General features: G+C 37.0%; 1 protein-coding gene across 1 annotated transcript; it reads left to right on the top strand.

Annotated features, from left to right (window-relative positions):
- Window positions 1-12,890: 12,890 nt before the first annotated feature.
- Window positions 12,891-22,263, top strand: LOC113301211 (protein RRC1-like). Its single transcript, XM_026549953.1, has 18 exons — window positions 12,891-13,111; window positions 13,520-13,608; window positions 13,689-13,824; window positions 13,973-14,018; window positions 15,761-15,815; window positions 15,929-16,078; window positions 16,342-16,461; window positions 16,557-16,722; window positions 17,554-17,666; window positions 17,872-17,943; window positions 18,620-18,841; window positions 18,940-18,998; window positions 19,084-19,168; window positions 19,429-19,566; window positions 20,019-20,243; window positions 20,333-21,156; window positions 21,248-21,429; window positions 21,770-22,263. The coding sequence occupies exons 2-18, from the start codon at window positions 13,534-13,536 to the stop codon at window positions 22,066-22,068; spliced, it is 2,967 nt and encodes a 988-aa protein (XP_026405738.1). The 5' UTR covers window positions 12,891-13,111; window positions 13,520-13,533; the 3' UTR covers window positions 22,069-22,263.

Raw genomic sequence — 22,263 nt, 5'->3', positions numbered from 1 at the left:
CAACAATAACAAGTCGACTATGCAAACTATCTACAATGCAAGACAAGAGATTAGAATACTCAATTTGCAAGGTAGGATGGTGATGCAACAAGTAACGTGGTTAGGGGTGAAGAATAACTACGCTTGCCAAAAGAAGTTGGATGACTTCGGTCAAGTCACACACCTTTTCCTTTCCCACCCAGAATGCGCCCAATTGGCTCTATGCTTCCCACAAGTTATTATATTGGATTGCACGTACAAGACTAATAAATATGAGATGTCGTTGATGAACATTGTGGGGCATACTTCGACAAAGGCACCGTTCACCGTGGCTTTTTGTTTCATGAAAAACGAGAAGAAAGAGAGTTATGTTTGGGGGTTAGAACAATTGAAGTTAATCTTCCGGGAGGGTGCTCTTCCTAAAGTGTTTGTTTCTGATCAAGATTCATCGTTGATGTATGCTATTAAGAAGGTATTTCCGGATGCATTCAATTTTCTTTGTACGTTTCACATATGGTGCAATGTGAGGAAAAAATGTCAACCGATAATTCAACCACTTAAGTTGAAAGAATTAGAGAATATTGCTAAGCTACCGTTGGAGACACGAGTCAAGAAAAAGAAGGAATTCTTGAAAGCATATGAACATAATGAGATGTTGTGGGCTTCTTTCCAAGGCGAATGGGAAGCTTTGATATGGTCAATCACCGAGGATGTCTATGAAGAAAATTTTAAAATGCTTATTAAGCATTGGAAGACCGCCTACCCCGATGTCATTACTTACTTGGTCAAAGATGTGTTGGAACCTAATAAAGAAAGGTTTGTGAGTTGTTTCACAAAAATGATGAGAAAGAGGTCAGTGAAGAGGATGAGATTCGTTTAGGATCTCCATAAAAAATGTTTCATGGATTTATCCGTTTATTTTGTGTCAGGTTCGGCTTATAAGAACAATTCACTGAAAGCCGAACCTGACAACAAAAAAAGACCAGAGTTTTTTTGTCAGGTTCGGCTCATAATATTATTTCACTGCAAGCCGAACCTTGAAACTTTAAAAAACCAGAATTACTTTGCTAGGTTCGGCTTGTAGTATATTTCTGAAGAAAGCCGAACCTTTCATGATTCATGAACACAAGAATTATTATATCATTCCAAATAGACTTTTCAAATTCATAGAAATTGTGGATTACATCCCTGCTACATAGTAGGCTTCCAATTAATTTCTAATATCCTAAACGGGTAATGAGAAACCTTCTAAGAATGTGGTAGTGATCTTTGTATTTGAAATTCTTTCCCTTCCATCGTCGTCATTCCTCTAGAACTCGAACTTCAATCTCAGAGTTTGTTTCACCTTTGAGTCGATATCGACTCACAATCCGAACTAAAGCTATGAAGTCTGTGACTTTTTTCTTAATACTTATAATTCGGCAAAACAAGGACGCACTATCCCGGTTGTGAGGATTACCTGTTTCCGTGATGAAAACTTCATGAATTCTAACCAAGTAGTACATACTCATCAGACCATTTACTCGTCGTTCTTCACCCTTCTTTGGATAGTATGCTACATAATTAGTGCAAAGAGATAAATCTTCTTCTAGAGTAAACTTAGGAGTTGGGGGTGCCATTTGTTGAGCATATGTGGTTAAGAATATGAAAAAACATGTAGGTATATATAGAATATAGTTTTACAACGGCTATATCTTTCAAAAAAAAGAGTCGTTCCTAGATTTTCGTGAAAAAAAAGTAAAGGTTCGGCTTATAGAAATTTTAGAACATAAGCCGAACCTATATACATAACGGCTATTTTTTATAAAATTTGAAAATTTTTACAGATTCGGATCACCATATTGGTGAGATTTAAGCCGAACTATATACTGGATTACACCAATAATGATTTTTAAGGCTCGGCTTATAACTCAAATTATAGAAAAAGCCGAACCTGAAGGACAAATGATTCGGCGCGTAACTAACATTAGAGGATAAGCCGAACTCTATACATTCGGCGCATAACTGTTAAGCTATTCATTAAAACATGAAATTGAAGGTGTCCATAACCCAATCCCAGCACCATTAAAAACAAAGTTGAGCACCTAAAAGCAAAGGTGTTTGCAACACCATAAAAGTGTACTTAAAACTTAAGAAAAACATTAAAAGGAAGTTGGAAACATAAAAGGGCATTTAACCACGACCCCTCTTCTTAGTGGTAGGCTTTTGTGCGGGTTCCTCGGGTCCTTCTCCTTTGTTGATGATTGCATCCCACTTTTTGTAGAGGTAGTTTTGTTCTTCCACGGTCATTGGTGTTTTGCAATCAATTTTGTCCTTCATTTTTTTCAACATCTCCCTACCCGCGGCATTGGTCCTGACACAAGTATGAAAGTTATAAGACTAATTCGGGCAAGTATGAATCATGTCTTGAAATTTTTATTAGCTTACGCCGAGAATGGATCGGCTCATACCACAAAACAATTATAAGCCGATCTTAACTATTCGGCTCACAACCGATACTGTCGAATAAGCCGAATCTATGATTATGAACTCAAACATGTATTCGGCGCAACATGATATCATATAAATAAGCCGATCCTATACACTTGTAAAATTTATGAAATTTTAACAATGATATTCAACGCAGCCCTAATACTATCGAATAAGCTGAATCTAGACTTATGAATTGAAACCTTTATTCGGCGCAAAACTAATACAACCATACAAGCCGATCCTAAGCACATGCAAAAATTCTGAAACTCAAACAACATTTATTCGGCACAAAACTAATACTACCATACAAGCCGATCCTACGCACATGCAAAATTTCTGAAATTCACAAAATATATTCGGCACAAAACTAACACCATCGAATAATCCGATTCGATGTATAAGTCTTTGTGTCACTAAGTTCGGCTCAAAACGGATTTCAGATCTACGCCGAGCCGTTCATATGCACTTTCAGGGTTCAGTTCCAAGAACAGCTTGGCGCACATCTAACATTTGTTTTACGCCGAACCATACCCTGTAACCGCCGCAGAACACATGATTTTGACGAATTAAATCGACCAAAACAATCAAAAACATCAAATATGAGATGGGTTTGTAGAACTAACCTTCTTATTCTCATTTCCGGAGTAGGTTCTTCTTTAATTTCTTCTTCCGGTTGATTTTGTGGTTGATTTTGAGTTTGTTCTTCACTCTCTAAATCTTCTTCTTCATCAATAGGTTGTTCAATCGATCGATTTGAACGAGATACTGCCTTACGACGACCCATTATATAAATGAGTTTAATCGTCGATTAAAGTTTCACGAATCGACAATTAAATTTCCGCGATGAAAAAAAAAGAAAGGAAAGGGTGAATGAGCTCGGCTGTGGAGAGGAAGAAGAAGAAGGTGAATGAAACTGATTTTAGGTGTAGTTGATTATAGGTTTTGTATTAGGATTAGGGATATATTAGTAGTAATTTAAAGGATTTAAGGGCATATAGGTAATTGAACCACCCCATAAGATACCCCTTATAAGGTCACCCAAGTTAGGACTAGTGCCTTGTATGCCTAAGAAGATTTTGGTATGCCCAATATTATGGTTCATGTTTTTGGCATTTTACACTTTTAACCGGTAATGGGCTGGTGGCGTGGCAACATTTTGTCCAAGGTCTGTGTCTTGGATCCTTCGCTCACAATTGTCGTAAGTACTCCTATTTTCAAAATGGTTTTGGCTTCATTTATTATCCTAATTTCATTTATGCATGATAATTTGGTTAACCTTTTAAGAATTGTTAATTCTGTCTCATGCGACATATTGCTTTTTCACCAATACATTCTGCCCCTCAACCTCAAGTACATTGGTTTCTTTTGTGTGATTAGTTTAAAATGTGCAGTAGGACGATGTATGTGCGATTATGCAGATGATGCAGGAGCAACAACAAATCTAGCACTTCAACATATAGGTCGTCCTTGTTGTAATGATTAAGAAATTAATAATATATGCATATCGCCAGGTTATGTGGAGGCAATTGTCGGTCAGCAGTTGGTGCATTATATGGTTAGGAACAGGTTGATGTTAGCTGAGGAAAATTCCTATGTCATTTGCAATGTTGTTGATGATATCAGACAGACCCCGACCTAGCTTAGAGTCGCTGTCTAGGTTGATGTATCTCGGTCTTTTCATTACATCGTCCGAAACCATAATCTACTGTGTTCTCACCTCTTTACTTGTGCTTTGCATAGTTCGCCTACAACGTGATATTGCTTCCATAGAAACCTGTACGAAATGTTCAGACTATTCTCACATTGTAGATGATCTGGCGATCACCCAGATGGTGAGAGTGTTAATTTCGTTATCATCATCATGCATAATGTATTACATGGGAATAAAACATAAGGTTTAACTACGCTGGATCACCCTGTCATTTAGAAGATTAATCATGCATTTGGATTCCTAAGAGCGAAAATAACTTCTTCCAGGAAGTCTGGTTGGATGCCCAAAAACAATCTTCTTGGCAGGTATACATACATATGAAAGTTCATTGTGGAGAGCTCGATTCAAGTCTCATCCTTATAAAGCATATCTGCAATCTCCTCACCACAACTAGGTTCATCTTGGGTGATCCCACCTAAGGATTTGACTTCAATAAATGCTAATGGTGCTTGGAACCTAAATTTTCATAATGGAGGAATATGATTCATCCTAAGAGATTCAAATCCTAAATTTGTATACGTATATGCTCAATCAACTTAGTTGGTATGTTTTTTTTGAAGAGGAAGCAGAGACTCGAGCAATCAGGGATGCTTTTATGATAGTTTCGGAGCAAAAGATTGATCAAATTATTATGGAGAGTGAGGCTTCAGCCATTTTGGAGCAAATAAAGAAAAAAAAACTTCATGGGAGACCAGAGAACTCATTGTCTGCTTCGACATATTAGATCCTTCATCCCAAAGTTTAAGTTTCTCTCATTTGTATTTGATAATTGTACATTGCAAATGAAGTTGCTCACGATCTGGCCCAATGGGCTAAAACTAATGTTATCCATATAGCTTGGTCTGTATCTCTTATTTGGCTTATGCCTTCTTTATGCAACGACCATATAACTGGTGCTATGTAAGTTTAACCTTTTTGCTTTTAAATAAATAGATAAAGTATGAAAGTTCATATGCTTGATCGATACCCTTTTTTTTAAGCAGATCGATACCTATTTATACCTAAAGCATCAACAAAATTACATAACGTACTTTAAAAATATGGGAACCTATTGAAAAATAAATATGATTAAACCTGATTTTTTTATTTTTTATTAAAAATATGATGTATCACGATCTCGATGACACTTCTGTTGATGAATTAAAGGCGCATAATAATTAGATAAAAAAATATCAAAATTCAGAGAAAGGCTTGAGCGACATAACTATTAGTCACTTTATGAAGCTTCAATAAGGATTGTAGTCTTTGAAGATGTAATTGATCTACGTGCCAATAACATTTTAATTGGTTTTTTATTTTATATTTGTTACAGGGCCTACGATCCATGGATGTTGTCCATGGGTTATCCATTAATATGTATATATTGTAACCTATGTAATAGAACTACTAATCTCTCTAATATGATGGTTCTTCTTCTTATCTCTACATCTCCTTCCTTCACCTCTGATTCTTCTCAATCACGTTATCATGCACGAAGCTAAACCACAGAGCTAAATTGGATTGGTTGCAATTATCGTCAAACAAATGTGGAAATCATTGGAATCAAAATCAGCTAAGTGGGATTTACATCATGGAAATTATGCAATCATCGTCAAGCTAAGTTGAATTTATTGTTTATTTTCTCCCGTTTTCTTTTCTGGGTTGATTGAATCAAATCGAATCATATTGTGTTTTTTTTTCGATCATAGCTTTTGAATCTACAATCAGTTTCATAAAAATAAAAATAAATCTAAAATGATGATTGATTGGGTTATACTGTATAGGCACTAATTTGTCTATATCCTTCGTTAACTTGTGAAGGAAATATATGTAATGGCCTCCGTTGGGAAATCTCTATAAGCAGGGGAAAAAAACTTATGTTTGCGTCAGAGGAGAAGTTGAAAAGTCTGGTCCGGTCCAACCCAATCCCGTTCCGGTCCACCCAGGTCTGGTCCAATCTAGCCAATCAACCAAATCTGGTCCGGTTCAGCCCACCCGGTCCGGTCCAGTCCAGCCAGTTAACCCAGTCTTACCTGTCCTGTTTGTTCAGTTCAGGTTTTTCTGGGACGTGCATGACTAAGATTGTTCCGGTCTTGTCTCTATATACAGTGGGAACCAAAATATGAGGTAAGTAACCATAACGCGGGTTTTTACATTGAATGAACACTTGCTAGGCTTTTTTTTTTTTAGAATATGCCTACTTTACTTTTTATTTTTATTTTTTTTATTGAGATAAGTCCATATCATATAAACGGTCAACTTAAACTATGATTGTTTATCTCGATCATTAAGAGTTTTGGTTTCAGTGTTATTTTATTCTCTTGAATATGATATTGGCTATAGTTGAATGGTGTCTTTTGTTTAATTGGTTGTACCAACTCAATTCCAATGTATTTATTTGGGGTTTAGAAGTACTTGAGCACCATTATTGTGTGCTTTATATTTTCTTCCCAAATTTGAAATGTTCCGTGGGATGCAATCCACTGGCTCGACTATTAAGAGTCGGTATTTCAAAAGATACGTTGCAAATAAAATCATATGTATTCCGAATTTTGTGGAAGAACTCACAAAAGATGGTATGAGTCAGAAAATTTCCATGATACTAACGAACCAGTATATGTTGAAATATGACAACAAGAGAACTATCTTTAGTAGTCTATTCAACCTAAAGTAATTGGTTGACATGTGCAGTGAGATTCTCTTGGCCTATTGAGATAAATAAATTTCTCAAATTAAGCTAAATGTAGCAAAATTGAAAATGGAAAGAACTCCGAAGTAATAAGGGTTAGACGTAATGACTCATATAAAGCATGTGAAAAGGGACATATATATCATGAGACAAAGATGTATATTTTCCCAGTAGTAATGTCACCAAAGTACAAGTATCGGCTGAATATGGGATGAAGCTAAGATGTAATTCTATCTCCCATCATAAATGAAAGAGTTGGAAATGCACCTGGTCATAGGTGTTGATATATACAATGTAACGTGTATATCATAGTAGCAACAAATTTTCACATCAACTTTAATGGCAAAAAGAACTTTGCCAGGCCAATTGACTATCTTATTCAGTTGAACTAGATCCAATATTTGCACCTATGGAATGAAAACACGAGACATAAATTCTCTAAAGCACTTGATATATATTGGGTGAAACGTAATATATATTCACTCTAAAGTACTTGAGTTGAATCCCACTTTTATTACGTAATAAGGCCACACCACTTATTAAAACTCTCAAGACCCAAATGTCTAACTCATAATTGTTTTTATTCCACTAGCTTAAGGAATTTAAACTAGTTGTTGAACTATTTCCTTATAATGTGACTACGAGGATTGGATCATCGAGCACAACGCTGCTCAAAAATTTGTTTTCAAGATAGAACAAAGACGTCACAAAATCTCTACATGTACCGAGAGATAATCACACCTTGTTAAATTTCCAAAGAAACCCATGCAAATGGATATCATGTGGAACCTGACTGTGATGGTAATGTAATTGATTGCATCTTTTATAGTAACTAATGTATTTGAAAGGAAACATACTTTAGAGAGACTAATGAGTCAATTTAGTGAAATGTAAATCACTATAGTATTAATTTGGATTATTGAATCCATATTGACTCCGACGATGAAATGTTGGAAATTGACTCATACATACTTTGGCATAACCATAAAGGCACTTTGGTTGTGACATGATATTTCGTTTTGAAATGACTCATATGTACATCACTTTGTTTTAGTGGACGAGACAACAGGAAAAAGATTGACAGAATGCGAAGTAACGACATGTCTCTCAATAAGTGTTTTCTAAAGTACCAGATGCACAACCCCCTCCTCCCTCCCATTATGCTTTTAAGTAATAGAACATATCACTCATTTTACAAAGTCTTCAGTAAAACAGGATCGAGACCATCCTAAGATGCAAATGGTAAACAATCCATATTATAAAGATAAAAAGGTGAAATTTAGAAAAATATTCATGCAGAATGCGGACCATTAAAGTGACTTACGGCTCTGGTGAATGTTTTGACATTTGGACTAGTAATAGTTCCCAAGAAATTTGGGTTTAAAAACTCCTAGAACATATAACACAATACAAAGTGCAAAGGCTCACCACCCTTATTAATGCTAGAGAATTTACATCAAAAAGACTTGATGAATATTGCATGTTTAATAGGATCAATATAGAGCATCTTATACCCAATGGTCTCGTGGAGGCTACCATCAAAGGTTACAGATGATGCCTAAGGAATAGGTTATGCATACCAACCTATATTTCATTGCTTTGGGAATATGCAATATTACACGCATCTTACTTAATTCGTTTTTAGAACCCAATATTAGTCAACCTTTTCTACGTACCAGTTGGTAACTGGATTTAAGCCTGAAATTCGTATTCTTATGCATTTTTAGTTGCACTATATATGTGCTATTACGACTCCACATCGTACTATGACGGGTCTTCAAAACTGTTAAGTAGTTTTGTTGGAAATGAGTTCCCAACAATTATCCGCATTTTAAAACTTTTGGCAGGAGATCTCTTACCGCTATATTTGCGGGTTTTCACTTTAAGGAGACAGTCTTCCCGTCGTTAGGGGGAGATAAGAAAAAGTATTTTCCAAGGGAACGACATGAATTATCGTGGTGTTTTCCCACTGTGTCTCATATTGATTCTTGTACTCCACAAATGTAAATGTGAAGTGATAAAGAATATTCGATTTTCAGAATATACACTGATGTTGCTAAAGTGATGAGATCACATAGCTGCAAACCTACCTGCAAAGTTACAAATTCACAATACAGGATATACACCATTGCAACTACACTCAGTGGAAGTGTGTTTGAGGCCGTGGCTCCATAAAGGAAGTTGGAGAGACCAATTGGTTCGATCAATCCTCACCTAGAAAGGAAGTAGGTGAGTAAGGCACAACTTATTTATATCATCAGAAATCATCTCATAAGATTGTCTCTGAATATGTCCATGAATCAAACTGGAGGACGCTCTGAAATTTTAAATGATTCTAGAGAACAATAAAATCCCGACGGATTATGAGAATGCATATGAGTCAATGTAAAGATTATGCGTGCACAATAATGATATAATCTATAAATAGTTGCTCCAGAAGTAGAGCACAATGAGATCGAACCATGCTTTATTTTGATTAATTTCAAATAAATAGCATATTTGGCCTACGCAATCCGGGTAGAACTTAGTTCTTTGACAAATTTACGGGTATTTGGTGTGGTAGTACTGACGAACCTAGTGTAGATCCTGTGGGACATATGTGGTTATTTGTCACAAAGTGCAGTGAGAAGAATGAGGTCTTAAAGTATAAAAAATCACCTTGTGGCGCGAGGTTTCTCACAACCCCTGGATCGCTTACTCTTTTGAACATCATAATATTCAGTTAATTAGTTTGCTTGGTAGTTTCAAAAGAACTTGAAACATAGTAGATGTGGTTATATCTCTGGAGATTTAGACTCAAAGATATTTGCAAAAGTGCATGATGGCCTTTTGTTTCCCAAGTCGAATGACTCTAAACCATGAAGTGTGTTTGCAGTTACACTGGAACACTCACTTATTGATTTAAACAATCAGGCGGATGTGGTATACCCGTCAAAGTGACTATTTGATTGGGAAGGGATAAACAAGTAAGGTTTTGTGCCATGCGTATTAAATAAGTCCTGATTCAGAATTATAACTATCCTATGTCGACGGTATGGACATGATAAGTACTCTTAATGGAATAAGAGATCTTACAAGTTATTTAAAAATCTGAATTTGAGATGAAAATCATGGGAAATCTCGATCTTATCTATGTTCTAAACTAGAAGACCGAACTTGTGGTATATTATTCCACCAGTTTGCATATGTCCATTTTCAGGAAATTTAACAAGGACGTGCATGCTTCTAGCACTCCCATGATTAGTCGAGTTTCAAATGTACATAAATGACCAATTCGTCTAAAGGAGGATGAAGAAATTGGGTCGGGAGATGAACTTTCCTTATATAAGTATAATAGACGCATTATTGTACTTAACATAATGTACTCGACCAAATGTTACATCCTCAATGAACTTGTTAGCTAGATATAGCTCAGCGCCAACGCAACGTCATTGGAAAGTATAGTGAATGTAATCATGTGCTTAAAAGTAACCATTGACATAAATTTGTTTTATCCATGCAAAAACATAAAAAGGAATGCTAGCGAAAATGCAATCCAAAGGTTGTTGATTATAAAGGAACAATAATCTCTTCTCCAACGAAAGTAATCAGGGGGAGATACGGTAGACTACTTTCTAGGTCATTACCAATATTCAATTTTGAAAAGTACATGACTAAAGGAACAGTCTGGAACAACTCTGAAAGTAATTAGGGGGAGGATCCAAGGATATGATGTCGACATAATTTACTTCGAAATTGAAGCTGTGTTGTACTCTTTTTCCCTTCGATCAAGTTTAGTTTTCCCCAAAGGATTTTGTTACTCGACAAGGTTTTTAACGAGACAATACTAAAAGCATCAAGTATGTTGAACATTGAAGACATAAAGATCGCGTTTATATTATTAAAAATATCTGAATCAAAGAAATGAAACACGATAGTCCGTTAAGCAACGTAACTTCCAGAATCAACAACATGGCTCTATAAACATCCAAGTCACCAAAGTAAAGTGTGATAAACTCCTTTTGACTGCATTAGACTAATGAAAATTGACTGACATCAGGGGGAGCACCTAATGGTGTGTTGAACTCTTTTCCTTCACCGAGGTTACTTTTTCCCACAGGGTTTTGTTGCTCGGCAAGGTTTTTAACGAGACAACAACAAACACCGGGAAGTAATTTCCCAACTAAGGCTATTGTCTTTCCCACAAGGATTTCCTGCCTTAGGAGTTGTGAAGCAACTAGTCAACTTCAACGGAATAAAGTGATCATCTGCAACAGATCACCTTTACTTGCATCTGTCACGTTGTACTCTTTTCCCTTCGTCAAGGTTTTATCCCACTGGGTTTTCCTTGTCAAGGTTTTAATGAGGCAACATATTTGAGTCCAACTATGTTCTAAGTTTGCTTAATATTGTACTCTTTTTCTTTAATTTAGGTTTTGTCCATTTGGGTTTCCCTGGCGAAGTTTTAACAAGACAATTAACTTAGACTCATCGATCCGTGAATATCATATTGCGTGTGATGAACTACATGTAAAATACGAGACAACATGTGAAATACTACATGTGAAGTGCTATACCAAGGTTTTATCCCACTGGGTTTTTACTTGTCAAAGTTTTAATGAGGCAATTGATTTCGGCACAAACCATCAAGGAGAGGACGTCATTTGAAGAAATACATTCAAAGCACTATATGTGAAGCACTATGTATAAAGTTTTGTTATTGAACCGCACAAGGGGGAGTGTTACAGGGCCTACGGCCCATGGATGTGCGGTCCATGGGTTATCCATTTATATGTATATATTGTAACCTATGTAATAGAACTGCTAATCTCTCTAATATGATGGTTCTTCTTCTTATCTCCACATCTCCTTCCTTCACTTCTGATTCTCATCAATCAACATTGGTGTTTTGTTAGTTTATTGATTGTTTTCTAGGATCATAAGTCTAATTTTTAATGTTTTAATAGTTTTTTATGAAATTAATTTTAAGATATGAATCTACAAATTTATTAATGTTTTATAAGAAACGGACCTGTGCATTGCACGGGTGAGAAACTAGTAATTAATAAAATAAAGGAAAAGAGGGGAGGGACGGCTAGAACCGGTGGCACGGGCGGTCGGCTAGCCGTGCGGAGCCCACCACTCACCGTTCCTACTTTATTTTTTTATTTATTTTTTATCTCCCCTCCTTTTTCTTCTTTGATCAAACTTCCAATCCTAGTTCTTCCATGTTTTTGGATGTTCCTTTGAGCATTATTACTAAATACACTTGTGCCTCTTGCTCAGGGCTTACTCGGAGGTGTCCCAAATGCCCGAAAGGTAAATATCCATTATTATTTCATGGAATTCAGTCGGGAAAAGCCATGAATCGGCGTAAGTAAATATTAGGGTTTAACTAGTGTAATTTTCTAGGGATTCACCGGTGAATGCCGCACTAGAATTAATTAATTATTTTCTAGAGATTCACAGTGAATGTTGCACTAGAATTAATTAATTAGTTGCTCTATACTAGCATGCAATATATCTAGGGGCATTTAGATATGATGTGATCAACATCATATATTATTCTGGAAAAATTCAGCACCAGACATCTTTCAAATGCATTGCACATATTAAAAGGATACTGAATTGCTCAGTATAAGATACATGGAATATCGAGAACTCTTAAACAAGAAGCTCTGATATTGCCGACATGTATCGAGGTCATGGAACTGCAATTCGTTTTTATTTTTTACGAAAAGCGAAGACATAACTCTTATGCATTCTAACATGGTCAAAGATACATGATTTTCGGTATGATTTTTACGAATATGACATTTGCCAAAAATCCAACATCAATAATTGTACTCGTGTGCTGCTTTTCACTAGTAAAACGAAGCTCCGAAGAACACGTTAAATCGTTGGCGCAGTCGCATCACTGCATATAACACGTGTGTACGAATCCTGTGTGAAACTCGTTCTTGTCAAAAGTACTCAAAAGTGAACTGCGTTAAGACAAACCCCATAACCAAAACTTATTTGCGGATAGCTCCCTAACTATCTAAGCAGCGCTTAACCAAAATTATGTCTAGTATACTCGGCATAATAATCACAGCCAACCAATATACCTAAGAACAACCTCCTCACTACAATTTTCTCTCTGCTCTCTGAGTTTTTCGCTGCCATTTTCCCACAAAAAACTCCCCTTCCGAAAACCTCTTCTGATCATTCTCTCCGCAGCTTCTTGAACCCTTAAAAAATCAGTCTTTTACTTTGATTCCATCCAAATTTTTTCTTTTCTTCATTCAAATCTGCACATACCGGTACGTTTTACTTCACGAATTCATACAAAAATAGATAATTTACAGCTCAAAATTTAGAAACCTTATGATAAATGTTAATAGTTGAAAGGTTGATTAGTTCTTGTTTTTTTTTTGTTTCGCACCTAATAATGTGTTACGGTCAGCAGTATTGTATTGGTCTATGACTTTTAGTTCATCACTACAACCCTAATTTTGTGCACTTTAAAAATTGTTTTTTCCTATTACTTTTATATCCGTAGAATCACCAGCTATTTGTTAGTCTTACTGTCTGATCAAAAGAATTTGTGCCTTATTTTCTAACTAGGGTTCTGGATTGGGATACGTTTTTTTACCTAATAGTGTGTAAGGGATCGTAATATGTTTCATATTTTTGTTTGTCTGATGGATTGTGCGTGTTGTGTGTTTAAGCATGTCATAAGAAGATGAATTCATTCTCTGTTACGCGGAAGAAAACTCCTTTTCAGAAGCATAGAGAGGAAGAAGAAGCAAAGAAAAAGGTAACAACTATTTCCGTTACTTATCTTGGTTTTGTGAGCTGCTTTGGCGTTGTATGTTGACAGCTTTTTTGGATTTTCAGAGAGCAGAGGATGAAACTGCACGACTGTATGCTGAGTTCTTGGAGTCATTTCAGAGTGATAGCACTCCTGGATCGAAGACCTTTGTTAGAGGAGGAACGATTAATCCCAATGATAAACTGAAGAATGATTCTGAAGGTCAAAATCATACTCACTTCCATATGCCTCTTCCCTTCTGTAATTCAATTTTATTTGGTTTGTTTTACGTCCTCGATATATGGGTGGCTTTTTATTCTGAGAGCACATTAATAAAAAGGTGGGCCTTTTATTCATTCAACGATGGCAGGAGGAACTTCCAGAGATGGGGCATCTGTTCCAAAGAAGGGTAGTAGGTAAATGAATGTACTTTAATTCTGAAGATAAGAGTCATGGTGTTGCCTATATTCCACATACTGGAATGCTGCAATGCATCTTGGCATGTCTAGTATACGCTACTTAAGGCTGAGGAGGATTCTGGAATATTAGATGAAACATGCAAATTCCTTAGGTTCTACAAGAATATATTTCTTTACAAATGTCCTTTGGGCGTTTCTGTCTTGCACTTACAAGAAGATTACTCGCTCGCACTAAACTTAAGAGCATATAAACCTTAAAAAAAATGTGACCCACTTTTCATGAGTTGAATGGATGAACGCACACGCATTTACGCCTTTGTTGCATAGGTTAGCCGTTCTCTGTCTCAGGGATACAATTGATTGTGTTGTTTCTACAGTTATGTAGAGTTGCTAAAATTTCCCTTTGGCACCAGATGTCTGTTGTTTGTAAGGTACATGCTGCTGCACATTTATGAGATTGTCATGGCCTTCTTAAATTATGGTTTAGGGTCTGCTAAATGGTGTTGTTGTCTTGCTCCGCTTACTATGTTTTACAAGTTTGTGGGCATTCCCTGCAGTTTGCAACTACTGGCCTATATCTGCTGAATCCACCAATTGAAATCATCAACTGGTCTTTGGAAAAGCACTTGTGGGCATTCCCTGCAGTTTGCAACTACTGGCCTATGTCTGCTGAATCCACCAATTGAGATCATAATCAACTGGTCTTTGGAAAAGCACGACAGTAGATAGCATATCTATTTCCCTTCTTTTCTGGCATTGTTTGAATTGTTATAAAATTTTGAATCCTACTGCTTTTACTCAAGGAAATTGCTTTCCAGCCTACAAAAACTTTTGCTAACATATTATAAGGCTATGACAACACGAATACGCGTCTAATTGCATTGACTTGGGTTTGAATTTGTATTTGTCATTGATGTTTTGCTTGAAATTTTAGTTCTAACTTCTAATTTTCTATACTGTGGGTTATCAAGCTGGAACATGTTTTACTCCCTATTTGTCCCATTAACTTAGGGGAAACATTTGCAATCACATATCTCCCTGTCAATGTATGCACTATAGTGTCCGCGATTGTGCGAAGTATGTTAACTTGTCTTGCTTGATGCTTGTCGAAGTGTATTCGCTTGCAAATTACTTGCATCACATAGACAGGTGCTGTAATAAATGTTTCGGTATCGATATAATTTCTCTTTGGGAGGTTTTTTATGTCTCAGACACTGTTGTTTGTGCTGATTAGTGTTTATATAAAAATCTTGGCACCACTCCTATGTTCCAAAGATTGATTAGAGCTGATCCAGAAAATAGGTTTTAGAGTTCACTACTTTCAGCTAAATTTTTTTCATTCTTTTCTATAACCTACCGTCTTTCGTATACAACCATCTGATGAGGTATCATCTGACCCGTCTTCCATTTCAATTGGTCACAAACCCAAGCTATTGCTATTATTAGGGAAGGGAAGTGTGCATGCCCTAATGTCATAGTCAGGTAATATAAAGTCAGGTGTGCAACGGGGACCCGTTTAGGAGAATATGCTCTTATGTTTTTCCTGTGCTACTCCCACAGTTTTGCTGTATGTTGCGTGATCTTATGCCATAAGAAAATTGTTTGCTTTTGTTTCAGAAGTTATTTCAGAAGTCTGTTGCTTTGTGGTCTTTCATTAATCACCATAATAGTATTTAATTATTCTTTTCAAAAGAAGCATTTGGTAAAGTGAAAATTCAGCCATAGCTATGTTTCTACAGGTACGTTCCTTCTTTCTTACCACCTCCGACCAGAGCAAAAGAACCTGAGAGAAAGGTAATTCTGTTTGATACTGCCACTGGTGTTTGTGATTCTCCATTTCCGCCAACAATTGGTTATTGATACTTTAGTACATATCTACCGCTAATAGCTCTGCATCAAATTTGTAGGAAGAGGAGAAACCAAAGGAGAAAGAGAAGGGAAAGTCTAGGAACATCGATCATTTTATGGAAGAGCTGAAACTTGAGCAAGAGTTAAGGGAGAAAAGGAACCAAGAGCGTGGTCAATCACGTGATGGACGCCAGATTGAGAACTCTGCTGTAAGAACTGTGACATCTGAATGGTGTCTGTGCATTGTAGGACTGAATATGATATTATCAGTTAAACTAAATATACTAGTCTCGACTGTTTTCCTCCAAATGCTTAGTTACTAAGTATAGCATAAGTTCTTTACTGTGCACAATAATTATAATTGGGAGAAGTTTCTATTGTTCTCTTTTATGCAGTGGTGTCTAAATATCATCATGTCTCTCTCTTATTTACAGAAAGTAGTTTACTGATTTGATGCATATTGTGTCTCCAGCCACTTAGCCGATTTGACGAGCTACCCGATGATATTGATCTTAGCGGGAGGCTTCCTGGATCATTTGATGATGGGGATCCACAAACTACAAATCTATATGTTGGAAATCTTTCACCGCAGGTGAGTCACGTCTCTAAATACAACTTTATTTTCTCCCGATTTTGAAGGCTGGCATTTAATGATATTATCCCGTTTCTTTGTCCCAAAAACTACAGGTGGATGAAAATTTTCTCCTGAGGACTTTTGGAAGATTTGGTCCCATTGCTAGTGTAAAGATAATGTGGCCTAGGACGGACGATGAACGCAAGCGACAAAGAAATTGTGGTTTCGTAGCTTTTATGAATAGAGCTGATGGACAAGCTGCTAAGGATGAAATGCAAGGTTTGAACCTTTCTATATTTTGCATGCAGACTAGCCCAGTTATCCGCTGTTGAGTATTTACTTGCATATTTATGTTTCTCATATAATCACTGTATGCATGCTGATATTCTCTCAGTCATGCTGAGTATATGTTCCCTTTTCTTATTATGTTTTTGTATTAATTGAGGTCTTTGAGGCTTAATCTCGACATATTGGAGAGGGTACGTTATGCGTTGGCACTCTATAGTACTTTAATTCATACAACGAGTATTTGTAACTGTAAACTGGTTATTATATAAAACTCCCTCCGTCCCACCAAAGATGACCTATCCATTTTAATTTTGTGTCCCTCCAAAAGTTGACCCTTACAAATAAACAAGGCCATATTTCTAAAATTACCCTTTAGTGGATTATTGTTATTAAATCTTACTATAAGAAATATGTATAATTTGATAGTCATATTTATAATCGTTACGTAGGTGTTTTAAAATGCTTTCCAACGATATAAAAGTTACAAATATCCGTGGCATAATTTGAGAGATATTTCATTTATAAATTTTACTATTTTGTTATGCATAAAGATATAACTGTAAAAATATCCCTCCCTCCTTGCCTTAAGAATTGTGCAAACTTGAACTAGGTCGTCTTTGGTGGGACGGAGGGAGTAGCTTATGTATGCTTCATGTTTCTGTATTGTATAATTTGAGGTTGTAAAAGTCTTTTCTACATATATGGATGCTTATTCTTGTCTTCGTGTTGGCTCTTAATGAACTTGTTGTGTCTTTGCATCGCTGTGTTGAGACTCAGATATAGTAGGATTACTGATTACCTTCTCACTTCTTTTATGGGCAGGAGTTGTTGTTTATGAGTATGAATTGAAGATTGGATGGGGTAAGTCTGTCTCCCTTCCAGGGCAAGCGTTACCAGCTCCTCCACCTGGGCACATGGCCATAAGGAGTAAGGAGGTTCGTCTTAGATGAATTATTTTTTGAAAGTCATAGCCTTCCATTGCTCACTAGGCGCATATATGTGTGCGTGTTTATATTGCGTAGATATCCAAGGGAATGCCTGTTTTTTATCTGAGATCTTCTCTTTTACATTTTTAACTTGTATGTTACATTCATAATTCTTTAAGTGAATCAATCTAAAACTGTTTCTGGCAACTGACAGGGTGCTACTGTAATCTTGTCTGGCCCTGATGGTCCACCAGTAACTTCTGTTACAAATCAGAGCTCTGAGTTGGTAAGTCAACTAAATAATTTAGAACCCTGTTTTTGTCAAGTAACTTCCTGAGCATCACCGTGTTACCTTGTATTCTACAAACTTTTGAACATTTTCAGGATGATGACTACATCCTGTTCTTTTATTTTCTTGCTATTTTAATGGTAGGTACACGGATCGACATGTTAGATGTTCATCATAATAAACCTAATCTTTGTTCATATCTGCCTGACAAGAGAGCTTCACTTTCTAGATTTTCGCCACACCAGAGCACAGATTCCATGTCAGACTCCTGCTGACATTGTTGTGGGTAAATGTACAAAATAACGTCAGATGACGTGTATATATGTGTCCTGTGTGTGCTTGGTCTTGAATGGAGCATATAGTTAATATCTTGCGACTTAATGGAAAAAAAAAACGGTACATGCCTTGCATGTATATACAAGAGTTTGAGATCCGATAAAACAAGTTGTCATAGACTTATAGCAAAATAAGTATGTGGACATCCCTGTCCATGTTTTTTCTTTTCTTAGCTCATCATGTCAGAGATCATGTACCAGCGTCCGACATATACGCAAGTACTCGTATCATTGTTACATATGTTACCACCATTACTTTCACTATTACTGTTGTCTTATTTTTTGTACCGTTGATGTGTTTTCATCAAAACTACAGAATAAGAATTTTTGGTGTTCAGGTTCTCACCCCTAATGTACCTGATATAACGGTTGTCCCTCCTGAGGATGATCACCTTCGCCATGTGATTGATACTATGGCGTTGTATGTTCTTGATGGAGGATGCTCATTTGAACAAGCTATAATGGAGAGAGGTCGTGGTAATCCTCTGTTTAAATTCTTGTTTGAGCTTGGGTCAAAGGAGCACACATACTACGTTTGGAGACTGTACTCTTTTGCTCAGGTACGTCTTTATATCTAACTGAATTGGGTATCTATGTTATCATGTAAGTGACAAAACATTGGGTAGAACATGTTCTCTGATCTTGTGCAATTATGTAGGGTGATACTCTTCAAAGGTGGCGAACAGAGCCTTTCATTATGATAACTGGGAGTGGGAGGTAAATCATTAGTCAATACTTGCTAATTGAGTTGTGCACGAGAGCAGAATCTGAATAATTTGATGATACTTGTATTTCCATTCAGATGGATATCTCCACCTCTGCCTGCAGTCAAGAGCCCTGAGCATGAGAAAGAAGCCGGTACTACATTCGCTGCAGGAAGAAGCAGAGTAAGTCTTGTACTGATGTTGTTACTCTGAGCATCTTTCTTTTACAGTAGAATGTTTATGGGTTGTAATCCAGTTTTGTTTTTTCTTGAAAAAGCTGTGTGGGTTCTAATTTTACACAGTTTCAGCTTATTTTTGAACCTTTCATGATTTGACCATTTTTCCCTACTAGTTGAAAAAAATATTGCCTTGTAATACTTGGTATTGTGAATTCCGGTTATCGTCTTTCATGTGTATGAGCTCTTTCTTTTGCCATTCTATAGCGTGTGGAACTGGAGAGAACATTAACCGATCCACAGAGGGATGAGTTTGAGGATATGCTTCGTGCTTTAACTTTGGAGAGAGGCCAGATAAAAGAAGCCATGGGTTTTGCTCTAGATAATGCGGATGCAGCTGGGGAGGTAATACATTGCTAGTTATATTTTTCTCTTGCAAGAAAACTTTATCCTTACTCTTCAAGAATAAAGCAGTATTATCCTTGCACAATAATCAATAATGCTCCCCGTAATCCATCTGTTGGCAAAAGGATATAATTCCTTAGTGTTGGTCACATTGCCTGTAGTCATCTACCTCCGATACACTCAAATTTTATGGGGATTAGTTACGTTCAGCCCCAATTTTTAATGCAAGTTGTAGATATATTTTAGTTGGATAAAAAAGTTCATTTTCTAGTTCTACTGCCTCTTCAGTAATTTACTTTCTGAAGCTTTTCTACTTTGATTTTCATGGTGGTATACAATCTGAGACAGATAATCAAAAAGAGAAATAAGTTAACATCAACTTTCCCAGTGTTTTACCTTTCGATTTCAAATAAATTATGTTAACGGCATTCATGAATTTGTTGTGTTTTCAGGTTGTCGAGGTTCTTACTGAATCTTTGACGCTGAAAGAAACCCACATACCTACTAAAGTTGCAAGGCTCATGCTTGTCTCTGATATCCTTCATAACAGTAGCGCTCCTGTAAAAAATGCTTCTGCATATCGTACAAAATTTGAAGCAACCTTACCTGACATCATGGAAAGCTTTAATGACTTGTACCGTGGTGTATCCGGAAGGATGACTGCAGAGGCTCTCAAGGTAAGCTGTAAGTGGGAATTTAATCGTAGACTTCCTCCCTCTCTCTTTTATGATCTCTCTCTCGTGATCTTATAATGTAATTCTGGCAGGAGAGAGTTCTGAAGGTTCTTCAGGTATGGGCAGATTGGTTTCTATTTTCCGATGCTTATGTGAATGGACTGCGGGCGACTTTCCTTAGATCTGGGAACTCTGGAGTTACGCTTTTTCATTCTATATCTGGGAATGCTGAAGAAGCTGAAAAACAGAAGTCCGAGGATATGTCCGAAGGGGATAAGCTCAACCAGGATGCGGCATTGGCAATGGGGAAGGGGGCAGCGACACAGGAATTACTAAATCTTCCTTTGCCTGAGCTGGAAAGACGCTGCAGACATAATGGATTATCACTTGTTGGTGGTCGGGAGATTATGGTTGCAAGATTACTTAGTCTTGAAGAGGCAGAAAAACTACGGGGTTATGATCGAGAGGATGATATGAAATATGGACAAGTCCCTACAAAAGCAGTTAAATATTCTAAGGACGGCAGCAGTTGGAGTGGGGATAATGGTGGTCATATAGAAACCAATTTTGGTACGGAACGAGTGAGTTCGTCAGGATGGAATCAATACGAGGAGGATTCTGTTCAGTCACAAAGAAAAGGTTCTATACTGTTGTCCTCAGCTCTTGCTATTCCACAACCGGAATTAATTGCTTTTACAAAGAAGGGAAAGGCTGAACCTGTTCTGCCGGATTCTAAATGGGCTCGAGAAGAGGATGGAAGTGACAATGAAGGCAAAACTCGGGATCTGGGGTTAAGCTATTCATCTTCTGGAAGTGAAAATGCCGGTGATGGTCCCAGCAAAGTTAATGATGTAGAAGTTTCAACTGATTTAAGCACTTTGTCCCACCTTGACAGTGTCATTAATGAAGAGCAAAGGTTGTAACTTAACTTCTATTGTCAGGTATCTGAAGTCACCATCTACATCGTTAGTTGCAGGTCCTAATAAAATTTTTCTTTGCATAAACAGGCAAAAGTTAAGGCGTCTTGAGGTAGCTGTTATGGAATACCGTGAGTCGATTGAAGAGCAAGGGATCCGGAGTCCTGGGGAAATTGAGAAAAAAGTGGCTAGTCACAGGCGAAGATTAATTTCTGATTTTGGACTATTGGGTTCTGATGCAGATGTCACTGGAAACACCAGGCATTCTCCTCGTAAGTATAAACACTAAAATGCGTACTGAACTGAAATGCATCTCTGCTGCTTCAAGTCATAGACATTGGAGGCTTCAAACATAAAATAATTTCTGCTCCTAAATAATTGGAGCCGACAACGAAGCTAGGCAAGATCTGGTTGTCATACTAATACACAGAGATGGAGTATTCAAACAGTCTCTTTGACTAGTTATCTTTGGCTCTCTGGAGGTTTTTTCGTCATGGATTTATTCCGTGGCATTGCTGCTACACCATACTGAAGATTCGCCTAATTTTTGTTAGACTAATTCGTTCTAATTCCGTATGGATAAATTTTTATTAAAAAACTTGAATTTTGCAGAGATTACCTTGGAAAGAAAAGATAGGCAAGGTGATTCCCGTGAATCTTCAAGGAAACGACATCGCAGTCAAAGCCCAAGTAGGAGTCCTCAGCGCAAGTCTTTATCCGCTAGAGACAGGGATAGAGAGACTGATCTGGACAGGGATCGGGATAGGCACCGTGTTAGAGAAAGAGGTCACGAGCTAGAGACTGAAAGGGTGAGGGAGCGTGAGAGTGGAAGTAGAGAAAGGGATGATCCTGACAAGGACAAAGGAAGAGAGAGAGACAGGGGCTGGGACAGAAGGAGAAAAGGGAAATGAAGAAAACATGACTTGAGTACACAATATATCTCCTGAAAATTAATACTATGTGGATAGCCAGAGGGCATGTATGTTAGATGTTGTTGCATTGATAATAAACGTTTCATGTCAATTTTGTTATTTATGTACGCTGAGCAATCCCTCAAAAGAGAAGGGATAATGGGTTTCATCCGAAAGATCTTTTCAGTTCAAGTT

Source organism: Papaver somniferum, chromosome 8, assembly GCF_003573695.1.
Source record: "Papaver somniferum cultivar HN1 chromosome 8, ASM357369v1, whole genome shotgun sequence".
Classification (NCBI taxonomy): domain Eukaryota; kingdom Viridiplantae; phylum Streptophyta; class Magnoliopsida; order Ranunculales; family Papaveraceae; genus Papaver; species Papaver somniferum.
This window is presented reverse-complemented; position numbering and strand designations above follow the sequence as displayed.